Source organism: Plasmodium coatneyi, chromosome 11 (assembly GCF_001680005.1).
Source record: "Plasmodium coatneyi strain Hackeri chromosome 11, complete sequence".
Classification (NCBI taxonomy): domain Eukaryota; phylum Apicomplexa; class Aconoidasida; order Haemosporida; family Plasmodiidae; genus Plasmodium; species Plasmodium coatneyi.
Genome location: NC_033566.1, coordinates 783,049 through 801,130, shown reverse-complemented (window position 1 = coordinate 801,130; position 18,082 = coordinate 783,049). Strand labels below are relative to the sequence as shown.

The 18,082-nt window shown below is 35.8% G+C and overlaps 1 protein-coding gene and 1 non-coding gene across 2 annotated transcripts; one reads left to right on the top strand and one right to left on the bottom strand.

Moving 5' to 3' along the window:
* Positions 1–3,290: 3,290 nt before the first annotated feature.
* On the top strand, positions 3,291–4,333 carry PCOAH_00033430 (Uncharacterized protein; the record flags this gene model as incomplete). The annotated part of the gene is made up of 2 exons (XM_020060137.1): positions 3,291–3,494; positions 3,745–4,333. 2 exons carry the CDS (start codon positions 3,291–3,293, stop codon positions 4,315–4,317), a joined length of 777 nt encoding a protein of 258 aa, XP_019915990.1.
* Positions 4,334–17,194: 12,861 nt separating this feature from the next.
* Positions 17,195–17,267, bottom strand: Thr_CGT (the record flags this gene model as incomplete). The annotated part of the gene is made up of 1 exon: positions 17,195–17,267. It is a non-coding gene; the product is annotated as a tRNA-Thr (tRNA).
* Positions 17,268–18,082: the final 815 nt, after the last annotated feature.

Below are 18,082 nucleotides of genomic sequence, written 5' to 3'. Positions count from 1 at the left end.
CCGTGTCCGATACTTTATCCCCTATCCTATAATAGAGGCACTTGCAGTCATCACTCCCTGGGTCCTTTCTTCCCTTTCTCTTTACTATGTAACACAGTGTCTTTTCAATATCCCTTGCTCTGTTGTCCCCCTTTCCCGTTCCTTCCAGAGCTTCCCTTATTTTTGATTCAAAATTCTGCGCACATGAATTACCATCCTTACTCATTTCCTCATACTTCTGCTTGGAAGGTAATAATTTCTCCAACTATAAATATAGTGGGAAAAATATATGTATTCTCATATAATCCTATAATTCCCTCCTGTATTAGACATAAATAATTGTGCGCATGTACAACGTTCATATATGTTCATTTTGAATGGGGACGTTGTTGTTTCATTTTTCCTCCCCCTTAGGAAGGGTACTTCCTTTCCTTCCATCCTCCATAGACCCTCCTTTCCTTCCTTCCTCCTTAGATCCCCTTTCTTCCCACCTTTTCCTTCCCACTTCTTCCTTCCTTCTTCTTAGATGCTCCTTTCCTTCCTTCTCCTTAGACGCTCCTTTCCTTTCCTCCTTAGACCCATTCTTCCTCCTTAGACCCATTTCCTTCCTTAGACGCCTTCCATTCCTTCCTTAGACCTCCTTCCTTAGACCTCCTTCCTTAGACCTCCTTCCTTAGACCTTTCTCTCCCCTTAAACATTCCTTCCACCAACCACCCACCTAACAACCCACCTAACAACGTTCCTTCCACCAACCACCCACCTAACAACCATCCTTCCACCAACCACCTAACAACCCACCTACCACCAACCACCTAACAACCCACCTACCACCAACCACCTAACAACCCACCTACCACCAACCACCTAACAACCCACCTACCACCTACCACACTAACAAACCACCCTATCACCAACCAAACAACACACCTAACAACGTTCCTTCCACCAACCACCCTAACAACCTTCCTTCTTACTACAGTTTAAACACAACTACAGTCCACTTCTTAGCCACAAATTTTCCGACATATGCCCCGTTTTTTTTATTACTCCAAAATGGTTTCTATTTTATAGTTCGCTAACGTTCTCTTTTTATCTATATATATGATAAATTAAAGCCAAGATAACATATTGGTGTAAATTTTTTTCACAAAATATTTTTATACATTAGTCCTTAAGTATTTATTTGTATTTGTAATCCTAATGTTATGCAAATTTAAAGTTGCAGTATTATCGCCCCTTTTTTTTTTTTAACTTTGCATTGCGCACATTTGTTTTTATTTGTCCTAAACATATCTACTTTGATAGTAGTAAAACATACCTACTTTAATAGTAGTAAAACATACCTACTTTAATAGTAGTAAAACATACCTACTTTAATAGTAGTAAAACATACCTACTTTGATAGTAGTAAAGCATTTCAACCTGGTCAAAACTCGAATGCCTTATTCTGTTCATTCATATTATTCTAAAGAAAAATTCTTCCTAATTTGTCATTTTCATCTTACATCATTTTCCATGTAAAAAATTTCAAAAGGTTCCAATAAATAAAAGACTAAAACTTCCCTCACGGTGAAATACAATTCCCCTTTACTTGAATAATGATATAAGTTGGCACCATATTTTTTCCCTACACACACAGTAATTACTACAAACCCTCGTAAAATGAAGAAGAGGTCACACACATATATATGCGTATATTGTTATGTACTCAAATGTACGACTACACTCGGTCAAAGTAAAACATGCTCACGGTTTAATAAAAAAAAAAAGAACCTTCTATGCTTTTAAAAACTGTTCCTTTTATTTAAAATTATTCAAACGTTGAATATGTGGCCGGCCCCCCTCAAAATTTTTTCCTGCAAACAATTTCTAACTTTAAATAGTAGAGAAGGCACGAAATAATAAGTGTCGCAAGATATACCCCCCCCAAGGGGGGCTATATTCCCTTCCCCTTTCACGTTCCACATTCAATAGTATGTTGAACAATTCCTGGAAACCTCCCTCAACAATGTGCTTGCTCCCCTGTTCTATTTTACAACAAATATATTATTCTTTTTTCTACATATAGAGCAAAAAAAAAAAAATTCTCCCGCCCCCGTCTCTTTGACAAATAAATTTTATGAAAAGAACTATTCAAAAAAAATCCAAAATAGAATGACGTACACATTCTACTTCTCCAACTTCAGTTTTACAATTAATCAAAGAGCATAAGAAAAAGATATTTTTTGAATTAAAAAATATCCGCTCCGCATATATATGTTTACGGTACACGTAAAGCAATACAGATTATAATATGGTATACAGGGACAATTATCTCTTGGGAAAGAATATTTTTTCCATTTTTGGATATTTACCGCGATGGTAATATCAAGAATGAGGTAAAAATCCTCCTCCTTTATTAGTTTTATGCTTCCCTTGTTTTTTTTTTTCTGTCGCCGTGAATTACAAAAAATATGATGCCAGTTGAAATATTTATACAGAGTAATATGCACTTTTACTCTGGGAAGAAAAGGAGAAAATATGACAATTTAATTGATATATGTTGGAAATATTTTTATAATTATTACGCTTGATTAACTGCTTAAATTTTTTTCTTTATTCATTCCATAAATATACATAAAATACCGCCGTTCTCAAAAGTTGTGTACATATTTTTACAAATACCTAACAACACTCCGGGTAAAATTTGCTCGTTGCAGTTACCATATATCACTTTTACTTACATCAAAATTCTCTTCCTTTTATATCGCTTCATTTGGACTTACAACAATATATTAATAAAAATGGGAATATGCTACTGATCAAATAATTGTTTCATTTGAGTTTAACATCGACTAACTTATGCCAGTTCTCGTTCAAGCGTGATAAATAATTTCATGTCAATTTTTTTTTTTTTTAGTAATATCCGTTATGGATATTGTTTAGAGGTTCTATTCTTCATTTTTCCCTTTTAATATTCTTCAAATCCATAATCCTAAATTAGTATTGCTATCATAAATTAATATTTGCTATCACAAATTAACATTGCTATCTTAAATTAATATTTGCTATCATAAATTAATATTTGCTATCATAAATTAATATTTGCTATCATAAATTAATATTTGCTATCATAAATTAATATTTGCTATCATAAATTAATATTTGCTATCATAAATTAATATTTGCTATCATAAATTAATATTTGCTATCATAAATTAATATTTGCTATCATAAATTAATATTTGCTACTATAAATTAATATTTGCTATCATAAATTAATATTGGTGAATATTCAAATAACACGTGATTGTTATGAAAAAAATGGATAATGAAGAATGAAAACCATAATGAAAGAAATATTAAAGCAATAGACAAGGCAAAATGGGACAAATCAGATGAAAACCGTACTGTTCAATTTGCCACAGTGCGCATAATACAATGGACAAGTCAAATCAAAGTTCATACATTTCTTTTTATTTTGAAAATTATCATATTAGCTTTTTTCCTTCACATATTGAAAAATTCCAGCCATGTAAGTTTTATAAATTGCAGTGTACAAAATTTTTCTTATCGAACTGCCACCCATCCTTCTCTATATATATTCCATACATATATATATGTAACATATGTATACACACCTATATACATGTATATGTGCAAATTTTAATTAGCATTTATTACATGTAGCACACAGAGAATACCACTTCTTTCATTCTTTTTTTCTTTTTTTCCGTTCCTTTTTTTCTGCTCCTATTTTCACACATGTCTTGCAACCCTTACAGAGTTCTTCGTTTACGTCAGGCAATAACTTGGACAATGCAAGGCACAACGTACGCTTCAAAACCTTAAGATTGTTGAACGAAAATGGCTGTACCAATTATTCCACTATTAACTATAAATCAGTATTATTAATAACTAAAGAGAACAGTGGAAAATCACACTATTCGGGACAAAAAACAGAAACGACCAAGTCAAGCATTATTAGTTATAAAGACTTAGACGATGAAATGAGTGAGGTTGATTTATCTGATGAAGGAGTACTGCTGGAGGAAATGAATAAAATTATATTACAAGAGAGGCTCATGAGGGAGAAATTTTCAAAGACAAGGAGGAATTCTCCTTCAAATGAATATTTCACCCTTTATTTCAATGATGAGAATTGCATACATCGAATCATGGACTTGTCGAGAAAATCAAGCTTATATAGTAGCAAACTTTTGCGACTGAAATATCGTGTTCTTAGACATATCAAAAGATTCATAAACAGAATGAAAATATTCTTCATTATGGAATATAAATACAATTGTAAAAAGACTAATCACTGTAGTATATATAACGTACCCTTCTTCATATAACAGCGCGCATATATTTCATCCGACGCATAACATAAAATAAATGTATACTGCACCTATAAGAATGTACATTCCTTTATATCCTACAATCCTTATATATATTTCATACTATACCACATATATATATAGGAATATATATGTGGTGAAGGTGCTCTATTCCCGTAACAGAAGGGTAAATCATATATGCATTGATTGCATATTACCTCTGTGGTTCATCGGAAAATGAATAGAACAATGAATTAAATTAGGGAAAAGGGGAACTCCACCATGAGCAGTAACAAAAATATACACATACGGGAAATGTATTTTATGATTCACCCCATATGAGCACCCTTCTATCAACACTTAACATGTTAGAATACATAAATCTTTGGAGCCTATGGGACACAATTTGCGCCTACATGTATGCACCCTTTTCCTTAATATATTCGTGTATCCCCTTCTCGTGTACGCATTTTATATCATTAGACTCGCCTATACTTTTTAATAATTCATTCAAAGAGTGGAGAAAACATTCAAAATGAAGGGGTGGGCCAACCACCACTAAAACAAAGAAAGGGTGAACCACGTAAACCAAGAATAACCTCCTAACCCAGGGGTGAATCACCTAAACCAAGGGTCAACCTCTTAACCTAGGGGTGGAACCACCTCTAAACAGAAAGGGTGAACCCTAAAAAACAAATTAGAAAATTCGCCAGAAAAAATTCCTCAAAAAAATTCACTAGGGAATAGAATAGAAAAATTCCGCGTCCTCCTAAAAGTGAAGATTAGAGTAGAACTTCCTCACAAAAATTTTTCGCCAAAAAAATAGACTAAAAAAAGGTCCTCCAAAAAAATTCTTCCTTTCAGAAAAAATTCTCCCCCGAAAAAAATTGTCCTTAACAAAATTGTCGTCCAGAAAAAATTCTCCCCAAAAAATAGTTTTAAAAAAGTAGGATTAAAAAGTTTGTTCCTTCAAAAAAGGTCCTTCCCCCCAAAGAAAAAAAAATTATCCCCCAAAAAAAGTTGATCTTAAAAAAATGTCCCTCCCTCCAAAGGAAAAAAAAAAAATGTACTTCTCCCCAAAGAAAAAAAAAGTCCTCCCAAAAAAATTGACTAAAAAAAATTCTTACCCCAAAGAGTAGATTTAAAAAAATTCCCCCCAAAAAAAATTTCCTCCAAGAAAAATTCCTCGAGAAAAATTATGTAAAAAATTCCCTTAAAAAAAATAGGTTTATATGGAACATATGGTGTAGGTGCTTTAGGGGAAATTTCCATAGGGGAATTAGATTAAAAAATCTCCTTCCCCAAGAAATTTTCCGCGTTCCCTGCCCCAGAAATGGGAAATTAGAAAAAATTTCCCCCCCAAAAAAAATTCAACAAAAAAATTCAACAAAAAAAAATTGATTGAAAAGTTTTTTTTGAAAAAAATTCTTTAGGGGAAATTTTTTTCAAAAAGAAAAGAAATAATAAAATTTCCCACAAAAAAAAGTATATTGAACAGTTTTTTAGGGGAGCTCCTTCAAAAAAATTATCCTGAAATTTTTTTCTAAGGAATGTATTGAAAAATTTTCCTTAAGGAATCGATTAAAATTTTAGTTTGGAAAATTATTCCTAAAATCCCCTAAAAAAATATGTTCAAGAATTTTTTTGAAGAATACACTGAAAACTTTCCCCTACGAAGTATAGATTCACAAAAGAAGTAGGGTCTCAAAATGTAAATTCAGGAAAAAGAAGCCCCAACTCGCAACTGAAGAAATGGACCAACGCACAACTGGAAGAATGTGGACCCCAACGAGAATATGAGGAACATTTGCCCAAATAATCGACATACAGTTTGCCCTGAATTTTCACTATAATCTTCGTACCATAGAATCAGAATGTATTCCTTTAGAATAATAATATATCCACTCCTCCTTCTATTATTACAATGTACTGCTGTTGTGGTGGCGCAGGGCGGGAAAAATGGCTGCTGTAATAATGGGAGCACGGTCTCAACCAACAGCGGAAAGAATTTCCTAAGTTCCCTTTGGGAGAAATATAGATGCTTGTTTTGTACAATATGTGATGTAATTAGTTCAGGGAGTGCCAGCGCTTGCGCTGACAGCTTAGCCGTCACCATTCTCCTGTCCATTGTTTCCTTTTTTTGGGGTCTCATCCAATATTTTCTTAGAGAGGTACAATATAAAAACAAAAACACATATTTTATATTTTAACATTCTACATTCCATGACATATATATATAAACCATATTCTACATGCATAACATAGAATGTGGAATATATATTCCATATATACACATATACATATATATGTATATGTGTGCTGCATATGTATATATGTGTACACACATTCCAACTTCCCCCTCTTCTTTTTTTAGTGGTGTTGTTGTTGTCGAAGAAGAAGAAGAGCAAGGGCAAGGCAGACTATATGCAACACAAACCAGAATCTATCTATTATAGGACCTGGAGGGACGAAGTGCCATATAGTGTGCGAAGGACAACCGTCTCATCAACCACAGAAAGGACAGGATCAACAAACACCATCACCACCTGAAGAATCAAACAAAAATGAGCACGAAAAGGAAGAAACTAAAAAGAGAGGGAATCGTTCATTAGAAAAAACAGGTTCTACGGGGGGCGACGGAGACAACGACACTCTTCGTGTAGGGTACAATAAAACGTGAATTTAATGAACGAAAAAAAAAATAACTGCCATATTATACATCAATTAGAATATAAGCTCTTATAGGAAAAGGAAAAAATGTCTCCCTTTTCCTGAACTCCTCCTATATATTATTCCTTCCTTTTTTTTTTTTTTTTGCATTTGTTGGAATGTGCTCGAAGCGTGGTATATTTTTTTTTTTTTTTCCTTCCTTTTTTTTTTTATTTTAAAAATTATCCATTCATTTAAAAAGAGAGGAAGGAAGGAAAGGAACTTATCTAATATATGGAACGGAATATTCTGTTCCAGCTTCTGTTATGTTGGTTCTTGAATATTCGGACGAATTTATTGTTGTTGAGATGTCGTCGTCGTGGTTTGAGAATCTGTTCAATTCTCTCCTAAGGGATCTTTTACTTCTGCTTCCGCTCATTCCTCCCGCAGAGTGGTTATTCTTGTTAAAGAAGAAGAGGTGTGATTTATACTTGTAAAAAAAGTATGCCAAGGCAGGTAATCCTACTGAAGCTAATGCACCTGACACAGCACCAGGGACGATGCTGTTAGCATCTGCTTCTTCCCCTTCTTTTCTGTGACTACCACCACCATCACTCCCTCCTTTTCCTTCTCCACCAGAGACACCATCTGCTAAATCGGCATCGGAAAAAGAACCGCTGCTGCCGTCTTGATTTGGGTTGGGATTTGGTTTGGGCTTGGGGGGGCATGTTAATTTCGATAGCCCACTGTTACAGTACGCTCCCTTCACTCCATTAAACCAGTTACAATATTGATCACTGGAATTTGTGTTCCTTGTCGTGCAATCCTGTTCTACAGCCCTACATGCTTCAAGAACTTTCTGCTTGTAACTTTCACATTTATTACCACCCAGGGCCTTACTACTCTGGAACGTTGTGTGTGCATCCTGATGATCATACCAGAAACCGAATACGGTTGTCCTATCCTTGAGAATTTTCTTATCAGTATTACTGTTGAGGTACATGTTACTACACATGAGCTTACATTCTTCACCATGGAACATTCCTTTTAGTACATCGTAAATTTGACTCATAATACCTGAAAATGAACCAGCACCCTTAACATGCTCAAACAACATTTGTCCTAACCATAGGTAAAAAAAATTAAAGCGCTCCTCATACAAGGGAACATGGGTTGGTAGCTTCTTAATTATATAGCACCACCGAAATATAATTTCTTCAGCTTCCATACCCTCCCATGTCAGCCCTACCAGTGTTTTTTCCATTTCCCCCCTTACACTTTCCATGGTATTCTGATCACAATGTGGACTTCCCCAACTACCATTCCTGAATCTATTATAGAAATAATAATGTGAGGGGAATTGACTTAATTCCTGGCTCTATAAATTTAATTAATAGAATATATGAAAATATATTGGAATATATTTACATGCCACTTTACCATATTAAACACAGAGCATTGTATATGTAACATGGATACCAATGTTGCAAATAAGAATTAACCGATAACCCTATTCCCTCCATAGCTTATGTGCATATACTTTATATACAATGAACTTATGTTAAAATGTCCTCTTCACATATCCGTGAAAAATATATATGTTAGCACTCCGCATACTCCAAGACAATCTTATAGGAGTACATGCTAACTTCTTCCTTCCCGAATAATACATAATCACCAATTTCCAAGGTAACAATAAACAATCATTCATTGCGCAATTATATATTGAATCAGAAGCATTATACGTATATGTACCCAAAAGTTCATTATATATATACAATAAAAAAACAAGAAATGTAGAATGAAGGAATATAAATGAATTTGCTAGAACATCAAAATAACAAAATAGGAAAAATAGAAGAAAAAACACGGAAAGAAGAGAAAAACAAAACAAACCCTTCGCCCCCCCCCACTACTTCTTCGCTCTCATCATTCCTTCCTTCTCATTCACTTCACTTCCTTCTCATTCACTTCACTTCCTTCTCATTCACTTCACTTCCTTCTCATTCACTTCACTTCCTTCTCATTCACTTCACTTCCTTCTCATTCACTTCACTTCCTTCTCATTCACTTCACTTCCTTCTCATTCACTTCACTTCCTTCTCATTCACTTCACTTCCTTCTCATTCACTTCACTTCCTTCTCATTCACTTCACTTCCTTCTCATTCAATGTACATCCTTCCATTCATTTACTTTATGGAAATGTTGTTTAATTATTTCTAGTACTGCACATAATCATTTATACGCTCCCCTTTATTATATAAAAAAGGAAGGAACTTCCACTTTCTAAGTAAAAAATTTTACCCATGCTCTATTAATTTTTTTTTTCCTTCTTTCCTTCTTTTTTCCTTTCTTAGAATATAATGTTTTTCCTCCCTGCCACAGGAGGAAGTATTTTAAACTTATTTCATTAGACTTTCAAAATCATTCCACACCTAACGAAAACTTTTACTAAGAACTTATTGTGCGCTGCACTTATATCTACTCTATATTTTGAGCATTTGGAATTTACAACCATTCCCCCCCAGACATACATACTTATATGTGCTAAAATGAACTATTATTTTTTTTTTTTTTTTTTTTTTTTTTGATCCTCTTCCATAGAATTAAGAGGTTTCAGGGAGGATTCAAAGAACGGTTCAAAAGTTCCTTACGGGAGTAAAAGATGTCCCCCTAAGGGGGGTTGAAGTGGGGGTTGTTTTCAGCGTTTCTTCTTCCACTCCCCCTCTTTTCTTTTATGTGAACATTCTATTAGTGTACATACATATATGTAGGGGTACATATACATGTATGTGTATCATCATCATCATTGTCATTCGTACTATTGCTGTTCATTGCCATGTATGGTTATGAGTGAAAAATAGAATAGATACACTTTACAGAACCGTATTTATATACTCAACCTCTCTCTATATAAAGCACAATTATTGCTGCTAAACAGTGAAGAAAATATATATAAAGGAAAGAAGGAGAACGAATTCAATAATTGAACATTATTACCGATCTACATCAACTGTAATACGAAGCTGTAATAATTATTCTTATCCTATATACACAATAATTGCAACATCGCCATATATTATGCATGACTCCATATTATGAGTGACCATATGCCACGCATGACTGTATAAAGGGAATAATGCATTCTAGAGTATTTCATTCTCGAGAATGTTTCATTAAAGGGGAAAAGGAGAAGGGAACCAAGGAATTGTTTACCACAGAACATATATAATATAACTTACTATGTCACTCATTCTTTAAGTAGAAGAAATAAAATACGTGAATGGAAACACACACAAAAAAAAAAAATATATTGTCTATATATATGTTACTAATATATAAAGGTGGTTTTGTGGTAATAATGGTGTGGTGGTGTATTATTATTAGAGTGTTCTGGTGTTAGGGGTGGTAGGTAGAAGGAAAGTTGTTCGAGTTGTGCTTGTTGGTAGGTGGGTTGTTAGGTGGGTAAAAGGAAGATTGTTAGGGTGTTTTATGATGGAGGTGTTAGCGTAAATACATTATATACAAGGAAAGCAACAAGTGTTGGTAGTCCGACTAATGCGCTGAGTACAGAAGAAACAATGGCTGGGGTGGCGGTATTTGAGTCAGACTCAATACCAAGTTGTGCCACAAGCCTGTCCTCGAGTTCCTGCTGCTTCTGGGATGCCTGATCTGAATGAGAATATCTATCACCCTTTCCATCTATTGAGATTCCTCTCTCACCTGATGGACCATGCTCTAACTGTTTGTGACCTGAAGGAGAAGAATGCCCCTCCCCTGGACCTCAAGTAATTTTTGTATCAATGATAGATTGACATGTCAAACTTAGCTGTCCCTCCTTAGTATGCTGATCATACAACTCTTTAAATTTATTACAGTATTTATCCTTAATCCCACTTTTACAATTTGCTCTCACCATACCATAAGTTGAATTAATGTCCTCTAAGTGCTTTTTATATTCCACCTCACACTCAGACCCATCACTCTTCAGCAATCTCTGTATATTACCATAGTTTTGGAAAAAATCAAATAATTTTTTCCTTAGGTCAAAGAAGGTCTTGTCGACGTCATGACATATAATATCACACTTCTTCCCGGAGGTCAAGTTTTTCAGTTCTGTACAGATGGTCTTCATAATACTCTTAAATATAGTGTTGCTCAATGTTTTGGGTAATATACCCCCTACCCAATAATATAAAAAATTGCACCATTTACAAAAGTCAACATCTTTCCTATGTACCTTGTTGTCCACGCGACACCACGCATCCTGGATCTTGTCCTTCTCATTATCAACTTCCCGATGTCTGTTCAGTTCGTTCTGTATTCTCTCAACATAGTGATGAGTATTCAAACTGAAGGCTGCCCCCTCAATGATCCCTTATTTGCTCTCCTTTGTTTTGGTAAAATACCTATTGTAGAAAATATAGAGGTATACTAATATGAGAAGGAAATAAATCGTGCCATCATTTAAAAGTAGAACAGTGAATTAATATATGATAGTATAAACAAAATGCAGTATACATACTACAAAAAGTATTCTGACATTCATTTATGGACTACAGTACGTCATAGCATAGCAATAATTCTGTACATACTCATTTAAAGCAGTTATGTTCTCCCTCATTTTTCAGATTTCTCTTGTTGGAGCGCCTGCCTCTGTGGAACTTTACACTTTAGTATTTTATTAGACAAAATTTCTCCTTCCTTGGAGTACCAGAATCTCAATAATGCGAAAAGGGATACTAGTCCGATGATCACGCAAACTATGGATTCAGTTAAGAATGAGTAGTGCATGCTATACGGACTAATACTAAGAATAATGGAACGTATAATGCTTGGAACCCATGCATAAAGAAGGATCATAACTAATACAAGGGGTATCCACTCATAAGTTCTAATCTCACCACAGAATAATCTGTAAAAAAAATCTCTACGCCATTTCCTTATTCTCTTACACTGTAGTATATTTTTTGTGTGTCCTGATTTCTCCAATTCATTTTTAGAATTTGACTCTTTAGGGAGCTCTTTAATGGGATCCTTATTTGATTGGTCCGTTTTATTCTTCGTGTTAAGTGTATTCTGTTTATGCTGTTCCGTGTGAGCTTCCCGTGCTGGTAATGTTTTTACACCTCCACCAAAGGTCCCTTTCTTCTGAGTTTCGACACTGGCATTTTTTGATGATGTGCTCAAAGCACTCACCTAAGTAAAAAAAGAAAAAGAAGGAAGGGGTAAGGAACAAGTGTGTTCATAATTCATGTGGTGTATATAAATACAACGTGGAAAGAAGAAAAGAAGGGGGCAGGAAGGGGCGAAGGGGAAGTTCCCCTTCCACACCCTTCCCCCAATTCCTCGTTCCTCCTTCTTTCAACTCTTCCCCTTCATTTTTCTTCCCTTCACTCAGCAAAAATAGAAGGAAAAAGGAATTTTTTTCCCTTTCTCTTTCTAATTTTAGTGCAAAAATGGAGTGAAAAAATATTCATTCATAATCATAATGAACCTGTATGCGTGTGTGCCAAATGTGTGTATGTCACGAATATATATATATATTTTTTATAGGTGTGTAGCAATTTAGTATCTTACGCAGTTGTGATGGATAGGGTTATATTGTGCCCAACAGAAAAGTATTAAGATGAATAGGAGGTATTTTGCGGAGAACATCATTGTGCTGATTTTTTTATTCTTATTTTATTTATTTTATTCCTTCAAAATGAGGGAAGTTTAGAAAGTAAAACTGTGCATTTTTTTTTCTTTTATTTATGGGAAAAATTCTTTTTTCCAAACATTCCAAATAACTTTCTTTCCTTGTTTTTTATGGCTGTTTCGCTGTTCTTTCTTTATATATATAGAGATGTATACGTGTTGTAGGATTACTTCCTTCTTTATTATTAGTGCGATATGCGCTCATGAAGCTTCCCTGTGGGGGCATATGCGATTTGTTATTCCACTTATGCGTGTGGGCAATATAATTTAAATAAAAATTTAGTTCAAAACAATAATAATATCTGAGAACTATAATGAAATAAAATAGAGACACGATTAATTCCAGTATATATTATTCATGAACTTACTAGAGCGCTAAATATTCTTAGGAAAAATTAATATATACTCTCCACCAGCATCATACTTCTTGCGATGTAATAAATGTGAATTACATGTTTCAAATCTTAAATATATATATATGCATGCGCCCAAAATTTTCTTCTCTGAATTAGATAGAATAGGGAAAAAATTAATGAGAGAAAAAAACGCTAAAATCCTTCGCATACTGGATCCAGAATTTATGGTTCTAGAGATTATGGTTTTGCATTTAAAGGTTTAGGGTTCACGTTTTAAGGCCTCAATGTTCAGATTTCAGGATCTATGATTTAAGATTCAGGGCTTAATGCTGAGGGTTGAGATATTAGGGTTTAAGTTTTAGGAATCAGGGTTTAGGGTTTAGTGTTCAGGGTTGAGTTTTCAGGACTCAGGGTTTAGGGTATTTGAATCGGATTTCTGATTTGGGGTTCAGGCTTTAGGTTTTACGTTTTAGGTTTCAGGGTTCAGACTTCAGGGTTAAGGGTTCAGAGTTCAGGGTTCAGGGTTCAGAGTTCAGGGTTCAGGGTTCAGAGTTCAGGGTTCAGGGTTCAGAGTTCAGAGTTCAGGGTTCAGAGTTCAGAGTTCAGAGTTCAGGGTTCAGGGTTCAGAGTTCAGCGCTCAGGGTTCAGAGTTCAGGGTTCAGGGTTTAGGGGCAAGTTTAGGCTTTAGTGTGTAGGGTTTAGGGTTTAGTGTGTAGGGTTTAGGGCTTAGTGTGTGGGGTTTAGGGTTTAGTGTGTAGAGTTTAGGGTTTAGTGTGTAGGATTTAGGGTTTAGTGTGTAGGGTGTAGGGTTTAGTGTGTAGGGTTTAGGGTTTAGTGTGTAGGGTTTAGGGTTTAGTGTGTAGGGTTTAGGGTTTAGTGTGTAGGGTTTAGGGTTTAGTGTGTAGGGTTTAGGGTTCAGTGTTTAGGAGTCCTTGTTCAGGCTATAGGTTGTAGCGTCAAGGATTTAGTGTTTAGGGTTTAGGGTTCAGTGTTCTTGGTTGAGGGTTCAGTGATTAAGGTTCGCCGATCAGGATTTAGGGATCAGGATTTTGGGGTTTAGAGTTTAGGGTTCAAGGTTATGGTTCAGAGTTTGGGTTTAGATTTTAGGGATGACGGTTAGGATTTAGAATTTAGGGTTCAAGGTTTAGTTTTTAGATTATAGGGTTGGTGGTGTAGGGTTGAGTATTTAGGGTTCAGGGTGTAGTATTGAGGGTTTAGGGTGTGCGGTTGAAGGTTAAGGATTTTGTGTTTTGAGTTTTAGGGCTTATGCTTAGGTTTTAGGGTTAAGGTTCTGGGTTTAGTGTTCATGTTTTGATTTTTAGGGTTTAGGGTTAAGGATTTAGGGTTTAGGATTTATCGTTTAGGTTTTAGGGCTTTGGTTTTTTGGTTCAGGATCTATTGTTTAGGTTTTAGGGTTTAGGATTTAGGATTTAGGATTTAGCGTTTAGGATTTAGGGTTCAGGGTTTAGGATTTAGGGTTCAGGGTTTAGGATTTAGGGTTCAGGGTTTAGTATTTAGGGTTTAGCGTTTAGGATTTAGGATTTAGGGTTCAAGGTTCAGTGTTTAGTGTTCAGGGTTTAGGGTTCAGGTTTTAGGGTTTATGTTTAAGGGTTTATGTTTTACGGTTCAGGGTTTAGGGTTGACGGTTGAGGGTTTAGAATTTAGGGTTCATAGTTCTGGATATGGGAGGAAGGTTCTTGGGAGCGTTAGAATGAGGCTGTTTGATTGAGGGGTTTATGGAGAAGGAAAGGAAGGTTATGTTAGGGTTGCTAGTTGAGTTGTGATAGGGGTGATAGGTAGAAGGAAGATTGTTCGGTGGTAGGATGGTAGGTGGGTTGTTAGGTGTGTAAAAGAAAGGTTGTTAGGGTGGTGGTAGGTTTTTTCTTAGGGTGGTGGTAGGTTTGTTCTTAGGGTGGTGGTAGATTGGTTGTTAGGTGGTGGTAGGTGAAAGGAAGGTTGTTAGGTTGGTGGTAGGTGGGTTGTTACTGTGGTTGGTGGTAGGTGGGTTGTTACGGTGGTTGGTGGTAGGTGGGTTGTTACTGTGGTTGGTGGTAGGTGGGTTGTTACGGTGGTTGGTGGTAGGTGGGTTGTTACTGTGGTTGGTGGTAGGTGGGTTGTTACGTGGTCGGGTTAGGGGTATTAGTATGAAAAGTTAAGGGGTGTTAGAATGTTGTTGTTAGGGGTGTTAGAATGATGGTTTAGGGGTATTAGAAAGAAGGATTTGGGGTATTAGAATGAAGATTGTTTGGGGTGGTAGGTGAGTTGTTATGTGGTAATTTGGTAGAATGGAAGGAAGGTTGTGTTAGGGGTGGTTGGTTGAAGGAAGATTGTTAGGTGGTAGGTGGTGGAAGGAAGGGTTGTCTAAGGAAGGAAGGAAAGGCGGTCTAAGGAAGAAGGAAGGAAAGGGGTGGTCTATGGAGGAAGGAAGGTGGTATTAGAAGGAAGGGATGTCTCAGAAAGAAAGGAAAGGTTCAAGGAGGGGAGGAGGGTCTAAAGGGGGAAGTTAGTTAGGGTGGTGATAGGTGGGTTGTTAGGGGTGGAAGGAAGGTATTTCCTAAGGGAAGGAAGGTTGATAGAAGTGGTAGGATGGTAATTAGTGGTGGTAGGTGGAAGAAAGGTTGTGTTAGGGGTGGCAGAATGAAGGTTGTTTTACAGTGGAAGGGAATGTTGGTAGGGTGGAAGGTGTTATTAGGCATAGAAGGAGGAGTTAGGGATGTTAGAATGGTAGACTAGTTGTTGTAGAATGATGGGTTAGGGGTATTAGAATGATGGTGTGAGGTTATGAGAGTAATGTTCGGGGTACAAGAGTCGGATATCGGGTTTAGTTTCAACAAATGTGGCCTGGTGTTTAATTACCTTAGGGTTTACAACGGTATAAGGGTATTAGACAGAAGAGTTTTAAGTGTGGAAGGATAAATGTATAAAAAGAATAAAAAAGAACGATGAAGGAAAATAAAAAGGAATGTAGTATATAGCACAGCGACAAATCAAAATGAGGTTGTCGCGGGGAAAAAAAAAAGAATAAAATAAATATAAAAAAAAATCCAGTCAACCCCTCAAAAATTTTTTAAAGAAAGAAATGGGGAAGTGTACACACACAATAAAATTGTAACACAATAGAAAGAGGGCGAAAGCACAGCTACAACCCAGATAAGGAGAAACAAAAAAAAAAAAAAAGGGAAGCAAATGAAGAGCAACCAAAAAAAAAAAAAAAGGGAAGCAAATGAAGAGCAACCAAAAAAAAAAAAAAAAAAAGGCTTACTGTCAAAAAAAAAGAGCGGGCTTGGCTTACACTGCTTTTTTTTTTTTTGCGCATAAAGTTGTCCATTTCTTGCGCCTATCAGCATCACATCACTTTACATGCCCGCGTCTCCTCCGCAAAAAAAAATTTGTTGTCAAAAAAAGAATGCCCTAATATAAATTTCTTACACAGAAAAAATTGTCCAAAAAAAAAAGAAAATGCCATAATATAAATTTTGTCACACAGAAAAAATTACACAAAAAAAAAAAAAAAAAAATACCCAAAGATGTACGCGTATTATCTTTACCAAGTTGATAAAAAAAAGAAAAAAAAAGGGGGTGCCTCCAACTTCCTGAATATTAATACAGGGGTCTAAACCCTTCCTATTTTATTCTTTCCTTATTTAAATTTGTAATGATAGGCGAATGGTTAGCGGGAATGAAGACGAGATGCCACGCAACTACAATGGTCAACGTAGGTAGCGCATAGGCGGTTCCTTATCGCATATGCCCCTAAAATAAGCAGTACTTACCCTATGCGCTTCATGGTCACTTCGGTAAGAACCCATTCTATAGTTAGCCATTCCGCTGGTTATATGCAGGTGTGCCTACTATGGTAGCCACGTACAGAAACCTATCCCAACCTATATTTAAAGCTTGAAGAGAGGGAAACATTGAACTGCGGTGACCTTAGAAGGGTTTTCCCTACAGATAACGGTAGAAATTGGCATAGGTGGAATATTCCCTTTACTGATTCTCGATATTTCTTCTTTTCCCCTTCCGCGATTAAGAGGGGTCCATATGTGCAACATGTATTATATACAAAAAAAATTAACCCTTCTATGTTATGGGTGCATCCTTCATTTGCGATATGAAGATGCACGCTTCATTTTATGTATACTCTTTTTTCTTTGTCGCTACCAAAAGAAATAAAAAAAACAAGTGAAAAAGCCACCTGTGGGAGTCGAACCCACGATCTTTTGATTACGAATCAAACGCATTACCAACTGTGCTAAGGTGGCTTAAACGACTTTAATTCATCGTCCCCCCTAAAGTTCATTTATGTTGCTCCTTCGTGGACCCTCTCACCTTTGCGATAAAAATCTAACCATTGCTTCTCATTTGATGTTACTTTGCATGGTGCGAGATTGGGAAAAAAAAAAAAAAAAAAGCTAACGACAGTTAATAATATTGAATATTTACCAATTGACATTTTTTGGATTGGCTATCAATGCAGGAACATTTTTAAAATAAAAGTGACATTACAGGAGGGGGGAAATCCCTTCTCCATATATTGAAAAATGACACAAAGGATGGGATGAGGCATGCGGAAGGGTACCCTAGCTGGAATGCCCACAAGAAAGAAGTAATCCCCTATTTTATTGAATGATAAGCGCGACAAAAGTGCTGCACCTTCTTTGGAGGCACCTCCTGTTTTCTTATTTTTGATAGTCATCAATTATTTTTTTTTCTTCCTCTTCTGTGGACCACTCCGCCGTGGAAAAAAGTATACTCCTTCTAATTTTTAAATTATTCCTTTTTCCCCAGGGGTTAAAGAGCATATGCAGAGTGGAATCCACGGACGGGGTGAAACACAAATGTGCAATTAATTTTCCCGGGGAAGTCTGCTAATTCGGGATTTTCCCAATTTGCCTTTCAATCGATACGCTTCGTTGCATGTTGATCCATCCTACCGTACATTTATCAAAAGTGCCTACCTCGCATGAGAATTAACACTATCCTATTTGTTTAAAAAAAAAAAAAAGGAAGATTTCACCCGTTGGAAAAAACATAGTAATAAGAAATGGATCCCCCATTTTATGCTTACGCCTTATTG